The 13424-nt window shown below is 44.9% G+C and overlaps 1 protein-coding gene across 1 annotated transcript in view; it reads right to left on the reverse strand.

Moving 5' to 3' along the window:
• RDX (radixin) overlaps nucleotides 1-13424 on the reverse strand; it is a 573297-nt gene that overhangs the window by 202049 nt on the left and 357824 nt on the right. The window contains exon 11 of the mRNA XM_085621534.1: nucleotides 2358-2518. Within this exon, the coding sequence (XP_085477660.1) occupies nucleotides 2358-2518 (161 nt within the window). The remainder of the gene's footprint in view (nucleotides 1-2357; nucleotides 2519-13424) is intronic.

The raw sequence follows: 13424 nt of genomic DNA on the forward strand, positions 1-13424 counted from the left end.
AAATCACCTCAAAACAGATAGAGGATTGGTAGTATATCTGACTGGAAAAACACTCCAAAATAGAGAAAGAGAAGACTGAGCAGAGCTCAGTGGAGACTCCCTAGCACGAGGAGCGGTAGAAAATCTGAGGAACTGGAGCTTCTTTCAGAAAGGTTCTACAGGGTGGTGTCTATTGATTGGTTGGTTCTAAGTTTTAGTCCATTTTTACAAAAGGACGGGGATAGGTTACAAATGTTTTATGGCCTAGGGCCTTATGTTCTATGTCTAATAGGACATTACTTTTAATAATACCGGGGGCTCCCATCTCGACGACGGGGAATGATTCAAGCATGTGAATCTATGAAAGTTCCAATACTGGAGTAATTATCACTGCTGTATCTTGTAACACCGCGCTCGCTGTGTGATGCAAGCAAGATGAATTGGGGTGCCGCTCTGTTAAAGGGAAACGCATGAACGTGCATGAAGAGCTGTTTACAATTAAAAACAAAGAAACAAAGAAAAAAGAAGTCCAACGACCTAATGAAATAAAAGGGAGGAGCAATTCTACACATAAAAGGGCCAGTCGCCAGTGAAGGGGACCACCCACGGAAAGGTGGGACAAACGATCAAATTAGTCACTAAAAAGGAAGGGACTTTCTAAAAGCACACAAAGGAACCAATGGAAGCCAGGGGTGTGATCAATGCCCATAGAGGAGTTACGGCAGGTCTCGCAGAGCAGTGCATGTGCGCTGACCCTAGGCTCAACCTAAAAAGGAAGGCTTCAGGCGTGGGGTCTTCTTAGTACGCTATGCATGGCGTGGTGGTTGCACGCCACGCTCTGGGGCCAACCCCAAAAAAGATTGTGGTTGAGAGGAAAAAACTTGGCAAGTCAATAGTGTGGTTGACTTGGAAGGGCAAGATGATCTTGGGCAGAGAAAGAGGGTATAGTCTAAGGATGGTCTGATCTTTATACTTAAATAAGGGGCTCTTCTAGCACTGGGGTGTTTATTTTGTTTACCCAGAAGAGGGATATGAATACAATGAAGGTGGCCACTTTCAAAGAAAAGAACTGCACTGGGCAAGAACGTAATGGCTCAAATGGAGGTCCCCTATGTCTCATTAGACCAATGTTACGGACCCATGAAAACTAAGATGAGCAGTGTTCTAAGACTGATTACTCTTAAGGCGTTTAATAAAAACTTCAACTGTGGTTGCTTTAAAAATTAATTGGTGTTCGGTTTTACAGGTAGCAGCTACTGAGGCTATGTACACTCTCAAAAGTAGGCTAATGCTGCCATTTGTATATGTAACAAGAGCAGATGATGCCTTGTACTGGGGTCTGCACAGGTTGTTTACTAAAATTGTTACAGAAGTGTACACATCTCTTACGTCTGACTGCATAATAAGCTCTTGTTGTAGGCTTTCCAGCATCCTCATGTATCTGCTTGAGCTTGTCTTGGTAAACGGAAGTATTAGAGTTTGATGCCAGATTGCAAAATTCAATGCTCTAGGGATGGGAATCTGTAACGGAGGACAGTGCTGTGTGCGGAGGTCCGGCCTTACAGTCAACCTTGTGTGGGTGCATAGACATCTCCTGAATTCTTCCATTTATGGGGCCTTCTTCCAAAACTAATTGGGCTTGCACTCATATAAAGTGCTTTGGGGCAGATCTTTTCAGGAGTGACGCTGGCAAACAAGCAAGCTATTGCACACTTCTATCGTTCCCCTCGGACACAGTAAAACTTTGAGACTAGATATTATGGATACACTAGGTGATTCATCTTATTTTCAAATCAATGTTTAGAGAAATTGTGATTTCCAAGCTAGCATGTTTTTAAACATTTACCATAATATTCTTTCATTTTTGCTTTTTCACTGTATAGGCCCCGACTGTCATTCAATAAAGCTTCAGAAGGCCCGTAATGGAGGCAAGTAGCAGAAGCCATCACTCAAACTGTAAGCCTTCTGACTGGCTGAACACAACATTCAGTCCGATCAATTGATAAAGATCGACAGAGTGAAAATGTGCATGTAATACATTCACCAGTACGTATCTAGATTTCAGTTATGCACACCAAAACTACTGTTTATTTTATCTCCTTGAAAAGTACCAAAAAGCTAAAAAACAAACAGATGTTTGATTTTTGTATGAATTTATTCTTGAAATTGCATGTACTGAATCCATGTTATTTTGGAAACATTCTCTCCCTTCCTAGACTCCAAACTACCAATGATGCACACATTTGAAGTATTTTGGGGGATGTACCATGGCACTTGGTGATAAATATGCATATTAGTATCTCAGGCGCTAGCAAAACAGCAACTGAAATCCTTCTTTGCTGCAGTATGGAATGGTTATCTAGATGTAATCCTCTTACCAGCTGCTCTTGGTTTTTCATCTGATCTGCAGCCTGTTTTGCTAATGCAGCTTTGGCTTCTTCTGCTGCTCGGCGCTCTTTTTCTAAACGTTCTGCCTCCTCTTTTGCTCGTTTCCGTTCCTGATCGAGTTCAATTGCTTTCCGTGTCTGTTCTTCCAACTCTGCTCAATATATAAAGGGTGCACATTAGTTTCATATATTATGTTGTACACAACTTAAAATGAATCTCCATTATCGGACTAACAACCCAATTGCAACTTAGGTTGCTTAGCAGACTTGACATAGACAATTTGATAGATAGCATTTAAAACATTCAAATCATTAGGAGAGCATGCAGCAATACATTATCTTTAATTTAAACGGCGACTGAAACCTCAGTGACTCAGCAACACCGAAAAAGGCATTATTCAGAGTACCATCTTCAGAACTGTACTACAATACCTTCAAACTAAAAGTAACTACAATGCGGATGGGAAAATCTCCCAAACACAGATACACTTTTATATCACTACTCAACGAAAAATATACTCACAAATAATATGCCTGGGGAGTAGAAAAGGGTCAGAACCTTGATTTCAAGGACTAAAATCCCTTAGCACCTGCACAAATCAATGCATAGCAGTTCTTAGATACATTTTACGTAACCAGGTCAAAAATGCAGGGCTCAGATTTTAAGAAGACCAGAATCAGTCAGAGTGTCAAGCAATGCTGGTACAATGAAGACAGCAAGGATGTAGACATCGTAGTCTCATGGTATGTTATTGCTTGACAGGTACGCGCTATGAGAATGCCTTAAGCCAATATAACGTGTACCCAGACACTGACTGGACCGAATTAAAAGGTTTGCAATGGAAGATGCGTTACATTATATTTATCATGCATGACGGCCATAGTAACACCAAGCCGGCAGCAATGTATGCATACCAACACACGTGATTCGAACGGAAGATTTCTAATTTTCAGAGGCGAAATTGCTTCATTTTAGTTTTCACCCACAGACATTTCTTCCTATTCAATTCAAGTGTTTGGAGAAAATAAATTCTCTAGATTTGTTTTTCAAATGTTCCCTTTCTCTGCCTTCCAAATGTTGCCATGTATGTATGGCACAGCCTTCTAATCACAAAAAGTTGGCAAGTAGAGGGTAAGTGCCTGGTTCTATCAAGATAAAAGCACAAAGTGCAACCAGACTGTGATCTCCTCAGTCAAGGAGGCATATGGATAGGAGAAAGTCCTCTAAAGAATAATCTGCTCATTCAGATGGAATTACGACAATACCTTTAGAATGAGAGCAGGATGAGTACGCAGAGCCATTTATCATCCAAAAAAAAAGTCCAGAGGCACAAAGAGCTTGAAGGTCACAAACATCTGGTCGCTGTTATAGCTACCAGGAAAGAAGTTTTCCACAAAGGAAGTCTTAAGTCACATTAGCGCAGCAGTCCAAAAGAATTACCCCATCGGCTTGGCCAGTATACTGTTCAGGTACTGAGACAGCAACACACTTGACCCGAGGGAATAACGGTATAAGGACACAGCATACCTTTTGATAAACTAATTTGCCATGTAGAAGGATTCTTACGCCAGATCCAGTTTGACTGCAAGGTGAATTTTGCAAGTGTTTAGGTGATGTAACAAAAACATATCTTGTATTAAGCAGATGAGCAAGATAAAGATTTTTGCTAGACCCCTGTAACAGAATCTTCACCAGAGCTCAGTACAGGAGTCAATGGCTGAGAAATTCTTCGGAGTAGCCTGGACTGCCCAATAATCTTAGGACAGAATAAATGAGGAAAGGTTACCACCACAGAAGCAGTGCGATAACATGAAGTGCAGGGCTGGGCCTTTTTAAATTAGCAGGGAAAAAAAAAGAAATGTAAACAAAGTGCACCCAAATTTCTTAATTCTAGGGGGTTTGTGGTTTTGCCTTAAATAACATTGCACAGGTTCTGAATCAGGGCCGAGCAATGATCAACAGACAAAGGCCCCTACTCTGTGCTTCCCCTGTGGCTGCATATTAGGGCTATTACAGCCTTTTCAAATGCAGCCTAAGGGAAGCCATATGCTAAAGTCGCCGGACCCAATGTAGACCACTACAAATAACAAGCATTTACAATGCAATGGTCTCGGCATTGGTAAAATTAGAGCTATTGGCATTGCTCATGACATTATTTTTGTTTATGTTTTTGTTTTTAAAACATTTAAAGAAACGGCATTGTCATGAGCAATGCCAATAGCTCTAACTTTAACAATGCCGAGACCGTTGCATTGTAAATGCTTGTTTAATTATAGCGCTTGCTTTTAGTTTGTACACAGCTTTGCTCTGCAGACTTTAAGATCGATGAGCGGGAGCAGTACGCGTGCAGGCATTTACAGGGCATGTCACTTGTGCTTAAAATCACGAGTTATATAAACTGCTAAATAGAGCCCGGCGGCGGCAGTAATACTGCGGGGGCGGCGTGCGCAGCTGCACCCCCAACATCCATTGTCCAGTTCGAGTGTAACAAACGGTCACAAATTAATTTGCAGAGGATAACACCGTGCGGTCAAGTGAGGAGACCCTGGTCATATGAGCTAGCTCTCCAAAGTACACAACAAGCAGTGTACTCGCTGGAATCTTATCTCTTTCACAAACTGTGTATGACCAACCAATAGCAAATCTTGGGAGATCGCCAGACTGGGCCACTAATTTTACTGCAATTTTGCCAACAAATAAACCCCACCCCACTTATCTACAATTCTGAAACATTTCCAAAGCTGCAACCCCCAATATTCCCTGCCGGAAACGTTTGAAATGTACGTGTTTAAATGCAGACATTTGGCTTGTTAAGGGCTGCGCAGGAAGCCATTGTCATGCAGCGGGGGAGGGCGCGGGGGTCCCGTGAAGGCTGGTCTCCACTGGGGGCATTCAAGGACGAGCCTGCCGCGTTCATAGAGCTCTGTCTAGGCCCCTGCTGGGACACCTGCGGCCCCCTTGCATTTATCCACCCAGTTTGTCAATTTTATCAGCTCGAAAGGGATTAAACGCCCCTCCAGCATGTGAAAATAACTGGCGCCGAGCTCTCGCGCTTCTCAGCTATTTCCAACGAACCGCTCATTCAGTCCGACTATTTTTATTGTCAGGAACCTGTAGCCTTGTTAAGCTCATTATTGAACAAAGACTACGAGGCTCAGAATGCAGAGGGGGACAGCGGACTGGTTTAGCTACTCCCAGATTTACCTGGCAACATTGAGAGCGAGAGGCGTCGGAGCAGCTTTACCTTTGGGCGTGAAAAGGAAGTTCTTAGAAGTAAAACAGATAAAGGCAAAAACAAGGCAGAGCAAAAGGCAAGCACACCACTGCCTTTCTCCGAGGCAGAGCAGAAATGCCTCGGAGAAACGCAGTGGCGTTTTCGGATTCGGGGGCGTGTTTTGCTTTTATCTCCTCTTGCCATTGGCTGGAGGAGATAATTAGACTTCTTGAAAAAAACACGCCCCCGATCCGAAAAGGACGGGGCCTAATCGGAATGACGGACCTCTTCTCCAATGGCTGGCCAGCATTCAAGAGGCCAGCCAATGGAGAACAGGGGAGAAGAGGGGCGGGTTCAAGCCCCTCTTCTCCAAGTCATCTCGGATCGAGACTGCGCAAGCGCAGCCTTCGAGACGAGACCTAAAAACCATGCTTGGGAGATTTGGTCTGGTGTTTTTTGAAATTTTTTAAATCATGCCTAATCCACTGCCTTTTCATCCACAGAGTGCTTTAGTTAACAGCTATGTACGTATGGCCTGAAGACTCTAGCACATCGCTTCCCCTCTTAATGTCCATTTTTGAATCAGCATAAGAACAAAAAACTTTAAAAGTCTGGGGAGGTTGCATGAAATTATTCTGAATTAAGTTTCTTGTATTACTGCTTGATATACAAGAAATGGAATGTTTAATCTGCCCTTTCTTGAAATATGCCTGTGAAGCAAATTCTGGAGACCGATTCCATTGCCCATGAAAACTTCAAAACACAGCTCATCTCACCTATTTTTTATTTCCCCTGAAAAGCAGTGGTTCTCCCCTGTCGTCCACCTGCAACAAAGCAAGAGATCTTCGCTTTCTCTCTGGGGGATACAGTTCAGAAACAGGTGATGCAGGTCCAAAAGCTAAACTTTTATTTAAACTAATTTTTTTATTTTTCAGTAACCAAAACTTGTTCTTTATTGGTGAAGTAAGTCAGGCAGCACATAATTGGAATACAATGGCTACTAAACAAAAGGAATCTGATGTCACTGCAGTTAAACACAATGCTACAATAGTCAAACATTCTGACAAGTACTGTATGCTGAAGATGGAAGCATAGGAAACAGATACTACAGTGAGCCTACAGAATTACTTCATTTTAGATATTGACCTTTGGGAGTGCCAAAGTAGCCTTTTCTTGAGGGATGGTGTGGGTGGATTTCAGAAACAGAACTAATAACACACTAACGGTATACTACAGCCAGTATTATTAAAGTATAGGACTTGTGTGAACCAATTTCAACACAGATGTAAAAGCAACTGTTGATTTTAATCAACAATTTCACCTTATACCAGCGGAAATTACTTTAGCTAAAGGCAGCAACTTTCCTTTGCAAAGTGTATTAAAAAGCAAGTATTTGCATTTTCAAGACTTTGCAGTGTAGATAATCAATGTCTAGGCCGCATTCCAGAATCTTCAATGGTACAGCAAGAGTTTCCATATGCTTACAGGGCATGTTTAGCAAGAAAAGCTGGACCATGCGGTCTTCTTTCAAATGTGGCCACATTCAGAGGACGAAAGTCTGAGTATAGTCTAAATAAATGGCCCTGCAGGATTGTACAAGCTGTAGGCCAGTCCCTGGTTCACCATGCAGGTGTTGAACAGCTAAAAAAAAGTATCATATCCCTAACAATGAACTGCTCATGCTCCAACATTTGGTCTTGAAGGTGAGGCATGTGCAGATGTTGTCCAGGCAGCAGTAGGTTACACAGCTGCAGGGATGCAGAAAGTTGAACTGTGGGCTAAGGGAAGGATAGCCTTCACAGGCAGATCAACAGAAAAGTACCAGTCAAGACACAACTAAACTAGTCCCACTTAAGCTCTTCCTTTCTTGGCATAACAATGCAGGAGTATGCTGGTAAGGAATAATTTCTCTAATGCGGGGAGGTCAGGCGGACTCTGGAGCAATTTATTCTTCTATGTGCTGCTGACAGAAATTCTCAGAAGGTGAGGAGTTCCTTAGTTTCAAGCAGCAGGTTCTCAGGGGAGCACTCACTCCAGCCAGGCCTGTAGTTACGGCTCTGCTTAAGGCAGGTGTTAAGCACACAGTCTACGTTATCTTGCTGCAGAAACAGGTGTTTCCAAAGCATGGTTCCTACTCCTTCAAGGGAGAACAACCGTTTTGGATTTTGTCTTTTCCTTTGTAATGGTGCACAGATCTCCAGCATTGCGTTACTTGCTCAGAGGACCCGTTTGTATGCATGAAAAGTGGCTGATGACAAGAAAAATGGATCACTGAGATTTAAATTTAAACTTGAAATGTTGGAGGGACCAATTTATTGCACAGCACGTCCTTTGATAAGTACACTTCAGTTCCACTGGAACAGTATTTCAAAATGTGCTCAATTACTTTGATTGCCACGGTGATGTCAGGCATCTCAAAAAGTCCAATGGGTTTCTCATCATAGGCAGTTGCCTATGATGAGAACGTGAGGTAGCAGGCGAGTACCTGTCTGCACATCCTCGTTGGGGTTACTTCCGTGAGGCACTGCCAGCCTTCTCACTTTTTTTGCACTTCTCTCTTTGTGGTATTTGAACAGGTACCATATTACAGGGTCCTTTCGAGCTTTTCTTTTCACATATATCATTGGGGAAATAGATTACCAGGGAAACACTTTTGTAAATACACCTAGACACTCAGGAGTTTCAAGAGCTAGTGACACTAGACCCATTTGGCGATTGGCAAATAGTGCCGCACAGATGGTGCAAATCGAAATAGGTTTTGTAAGTGCCAGGGCCTTTGAGTAGGATGTGTTCACTGTGCTTATAAAAACAAAAATTATTGTTCAAGGCAGGTCTTGTTGTGTATATGGTTATGAGTGGGGGGCGACCTGCCTTTTGACCCCCTTGGCTCCATTTTTGTCGAAGAAAAATAATGTCCCAATACTTTAAACGCTTGCTGCTCGTCATCTCATCCGTGTGTGCTACCTCACCAAATTGGACGGAAAATTCATTCAGTGAAAAAGACATTAGAGGTGAGATGCACTCCTCTGTTCTCCGGATGAATTTTCCGTCCAATTTGATGCTGGGTGGCTACTAGGGGTCCTGGTGTCTCCAAACTTGGCTAGGAGACTGATATGACCTTCTGTATCATGAAGACTATTCTCCTGTCACGCTGCTCCTTTGGTGAGCCTGATAAGTAGCAAAAAGGTGAACCGGCAGATGCTTTGCGGTGTCTGCAGAGGCAGGAGAGCAGCTCCTCTACTCCAAGGGAGATCTTTCCCAGTGGTGGAGGTGCTGGTCTGTCCTCCAAGGGTTTTGGGGAGTATTTAGAGCTCTTGGCAAAGTCGGTCCCAGCTATAGTGGAAGTGCAAGAAGCCTTGCAGGTTTTGGCATCAATCTTTGGCGAAGGTCTTCAGTTCACGCTCTCTTTAGTCCTGCTTTCTTCCTCGGTTCCCACCAGTTGAATCCGATTTCCTGGTGTCAGGGGACCACCTAAATATTCAATTTAGGTGTATTAAGAAGAGCTAAGATTAGGAGCCAATGGGCAACTTACCCCTGGGGTTACTACACCCCCTGGATGGCCACTTTTGGTGGGGAGTGGGCATCACCCTGTCCCAGAGTTTCAAATTCTACCACAGGCAAGATGGTGGAATTCTCTCTTTTGTGTTCACTTCAGGCTGCCCACCTTAGGGATGTGACTAGCCGGAAGTGCAACATGCCTCCTTGCATAGCTAATTTCCTGGTTGTCCTGGTGCCAAATGATCCTCAGGGTAGGGGGTGGAATCTCCCATGTCTGGGGGAAGCCAGGCTGGCATATCAAAGGCGGTGGGCTCTTTAAAGCTCCTGCCTTAACATCCTAATTTACTAGCCATTCTGTTGGAGAAGGTGTAAACACCTCCTGCCAGAGCAGGCATTGTTTCGGACCTCTGAGAGGGGGCTCCCACCTCCTAGGGGCTGAGAAACTAGTCTGCGGTGCCAGGCTGGACAGGAACAGTCAAGCCAGCACACAAGAGGACTAGTAGGGTTCAGGGTACCTCTAAGGTACCCTCTGGGTGCATGTATTAATAAACCCATCAATTAAATCAGTGTGGGTTTATTAATACGAAGTGTTTGATATCAAACACCATAGGTTTCAGTGAAGCCATTATGTAACTGGGAAACTCATTTTGATCTGTCCCCAGTGCACACCTTTAGATGGCTTCCCTGCTCACTTGTAAAATCCAGCAATGGAACTGGACATTATAGGTGGCATAAATATGCTGCAGCCTCAAGTACCCTCATTAGTACCCATGCCCTAGGGTAACTGAAGTACCATTTACTAGGGACTTACAGGGGGCTAAAGTGCTTGGCTAATTGTGAAGCAATCAGACGTCACTTTGTTTTTAAGGAAGGTGCACTGGCACTGAGGTATGGTTAGCAGGCGTTGGCGCATTGTCCAGAGTCGAAACTCAGTCTCTAGCAGCTAAAAAGGGGCAAAAACGAGGGAGGACAACTGAAACAAAAACCCAGTTTGCTACACATGGATCCAAACGTTTCCTTGGGTTCTGAATTAATTTCTTTACTCAGTCTGGAAAGAAAAGAAAAAAAAGGTGGCACCAATGGTATTCCTGCGGATATATGAAGGTAACATGCACAACAAGTAGGAATAATTATAACCCCCTAATCTGTACACCATTCAGCTGGTATGTAGTGACTTTTCATTATATAAAGCCATTCAGGTATGTTGTACAACCTAATTCAATTGTAGGCAATGAAAACACAAATTTAAATGTTGTAAAACTCTAGATGATGGAGAGCTTTAAACAAAATCAGGTTTGTAGGGACGAAAAAGTCCTCTACATGGAAATGGACGCACACCCCTGCCATGAGCGCCCATCTGTACTGATGTCTGGATTGTTGTCATAGGAGAACACAGATCAATCGTGTGCACCATGACATAGGCCTGTCTCACGGATAACGGTCTTGTTGAACTGGGAGAGGGTGGCCAAAGAGCTATCCTCATAGTGGTGGAAGGCTACTGCTTTTGCCAGGAGTTAAGCAGCAAGAGCACGGTGGTGGCCGCATACTGTGTAGTGATCAGTAGGAGTGAAAAGGTCCTTTTTATTAACCTGTGTCACTGAGTGAGGTCTACAGGTTCACTTGCGTTTAAACGTTCCATTACTGTGAGCTTAACTCACCACCCATGGCTACATCAGAATGGTGTGACGGGCTGCGCTGTTCAGAAGGCGGATCTGTGCTGTGTGTATGTGTGCCTGGGGAGGGTGCCATACCGGCACAATGCAGTACTGAGTAGTGCATGCATGGCATATGCATGTGCTGAAAGTGCATGTGCCAGAGAGTGGTACAGTACCTAAAGGATGTAGTGCTGCGAAGTGTGTGTAGGATAAGTGTGTGTGCTGGGTGTATGTGTGCCTTTGAGTGGTACAGTAAATAAAGGAGAGAGTATTGGGCAGAGCGTGCATGTTGAATACAAGTGCTGAATGTATGTGGGCCTATGTGCGGTGCACTACATGGAAGATACAGTACTGTGCAGTTCATGTATGCAGTATACATGCACTGGGTGTATGGGTGACTGTGGATGGTACAATACAAGGGGAGCCCTCAGTACCATCTTGGGAGACCCATGCCTGCATAGTGAAACATGGAGTGAAGGTAGAGAGATCCCCCTTCTATGTCCATACCTTTAATATAGTAAAACCCTGCCTCCTAGGCTCAGAAGGCCTTCCTTAGGAGTGACTGCCACATATTTCAAATAGTGCTTCAACCCTGCCACACATGGTGAGGGCGAAGTAGAGTTCGAGCAGTTTGCACTGCTCCTGCAGTCTGCAATGGCAGGACTGCTGAAAGTTTGTTTGGGTCACTCAGGGTGGCACAACAAGTGCTTCATGCCCTGGTGACCCTATATGGCGAACAAAGCAAACACAAGGAGATGATGGACGGAGTGCTGAAACTTTTCAAACACTCACCCCCAGGCACAGATCTTGGTTGAATCCATCATCATTCTTTAGCTCACTTTGCTACAACAGTTCAGACACAGCTATAACAGTCCAGCCCGAACTGCCGAGTTCACTTTGCCACTGGATTCAAGCTAGCCTGGCTGGTGACTGCTAATTAGCCAGAAACCGTTCCCTGGATGCTGGTTTCCGGTCCAGGGAAGACATGGCTTGGCAGTTCGGGCTGGACTGTTCCCATGAGGCACAGGGTCAGACTGATTTGCATATGGCCATGTCTGAACTGGGGTGGCGGAGTGAGCTAAAGAATGATGATGGATTAAACCCAGATCAGTTGACTGGGGATGAGTGTTTGCAATGTTCAACACTCCGTCCATCATCCCCTTTGGTTTTGCTTTGACCCTATTAACTCCCCTGCTCTGGGTACAACTGGTACCAGTTACCAGGGACTTATAAGGGGGTTAAAGTCCTTGCAAATTGGGGTTGCCAATACACATGTATCAGCTTTAGGGTAGGAACACTGGTACTGGAGCCTGATTAGTAGGCTTCAGTGCACTGTTTGAGTTGAAAACCAGCATCTAGTAGTCCAAATGGGGCAAAAAGTAGGGGAACACCTGCAAAAAGCCTGTTTTCTTACAGAGCCCCCAACATGTGTCTTCTGTCAAGCAGTCAGAAGGGCTGTGTGAAGAGAGGAAGCTCTGAAAGACTTCTGCCTGTGACCAGGACTGGGGACCAAGGTCTGCTAGGCTCCCAGCTGGGTGACGGGACATGACCCAAGGAATTCAAGACCACGTGGCCTGGAGCACCAGCGCCTGCCTCCTAGCAAGAACCGGTGAGCCCTCAAAGTAAGAGTGAGCGTTGGTGGGAGTTAGGTCTAGAGGAGAGCTCTGTCGAGTGGACGTATTGTGCGAGGTGTGAGGAAATGGTTTCTGCACCGATCGGGTCATTGCCCATGTGCAGGACTGAGTTGCCGGGTCCCATGTGCGAGGAGAGGGCCGCCGTGAAGATAGTCATGTGAAAGACTCATGTGGTAAGGGCGAAAGCCTCGTGCCGGAGTAGAACAGTAACTCCTCATGGCAGGAGGGGCCACAGTGGTAAAGACTGCTGTGAGGCAAGGGCTGAAACCATGTACCGTAACCGCTGATAACTTTGCCATGTTTATTGGGCTGGAGCATGTGAATGTCAGAAGTGGTGACCCAATGTGTCAGAAGGGGTCACTGGAAGCACCAAGGACTGCGACCTGTTCTACCCTGTTGGATAAGTGAGGACTGTGGAAGCACGGTCACCGAAGTGTGGGGCGTAGGACCCAGAACTGGTTCTTTGCTTCCAACCGCACCCTCTCCCTCCACCCTCCATCAGGAGGAAACAAACTCTTGACAAGCAGAACAAGCCGTAGGATACCTCTGATCGCTGCAGAAGAGCTACCACGAGGGAGAAAGGCTGCTTCCACTTAAAGTGTGGTCGACTCACCTGACATGGGCTGGAGTCGCTGCGAGTGTCCGCGGACTGGGCTCACCTAGGACTCCTAACGCTTCCCACCTGCAGGAGCAGGTAAGGCTTGTTTCACGCCGGACGGCCCCGGGGGAACTTGCTGCAAATTTGAGCACATGAGCACTGGAACACTACTGACTTTCAAATCAGAGTCGTAGTGGACTTTTGAGACTCTACATTCTAGTGGCGCATCCCTGGATGTTATCAATTGTGAATAGGGAATGACCACGATTGCTAAAGCAAGGAGTAAGTGGGGAAGGGAACCACCAGAGAGACACAAGGGTCCAGACCTCAAGGGAGGACTGTGTAATTGTTTATGAATGTCATTTTCTTCCTTTGTGTGGGTAGCGCAAGAAATAAAGTACTTCTCCTTTTTCATAGCAGTTTATCATATCAATGATTTATTGCTGCTGATGCGGAAC

The sequence above is a fragment of the Triturus cristatus genome, chromosome 8, assembly GCF_964204655.1.
Source record: "Triturus cristatus chromosome 8, aTriCri1.1, whole genome shotgun sequence".
Taxonomy (NCBI): domain Eukaryota; kingdom Metazoa; phylum Chordata; class Amphibia; order Caudata; family Salamandridae; genus Triturus; species Triturus cristatus.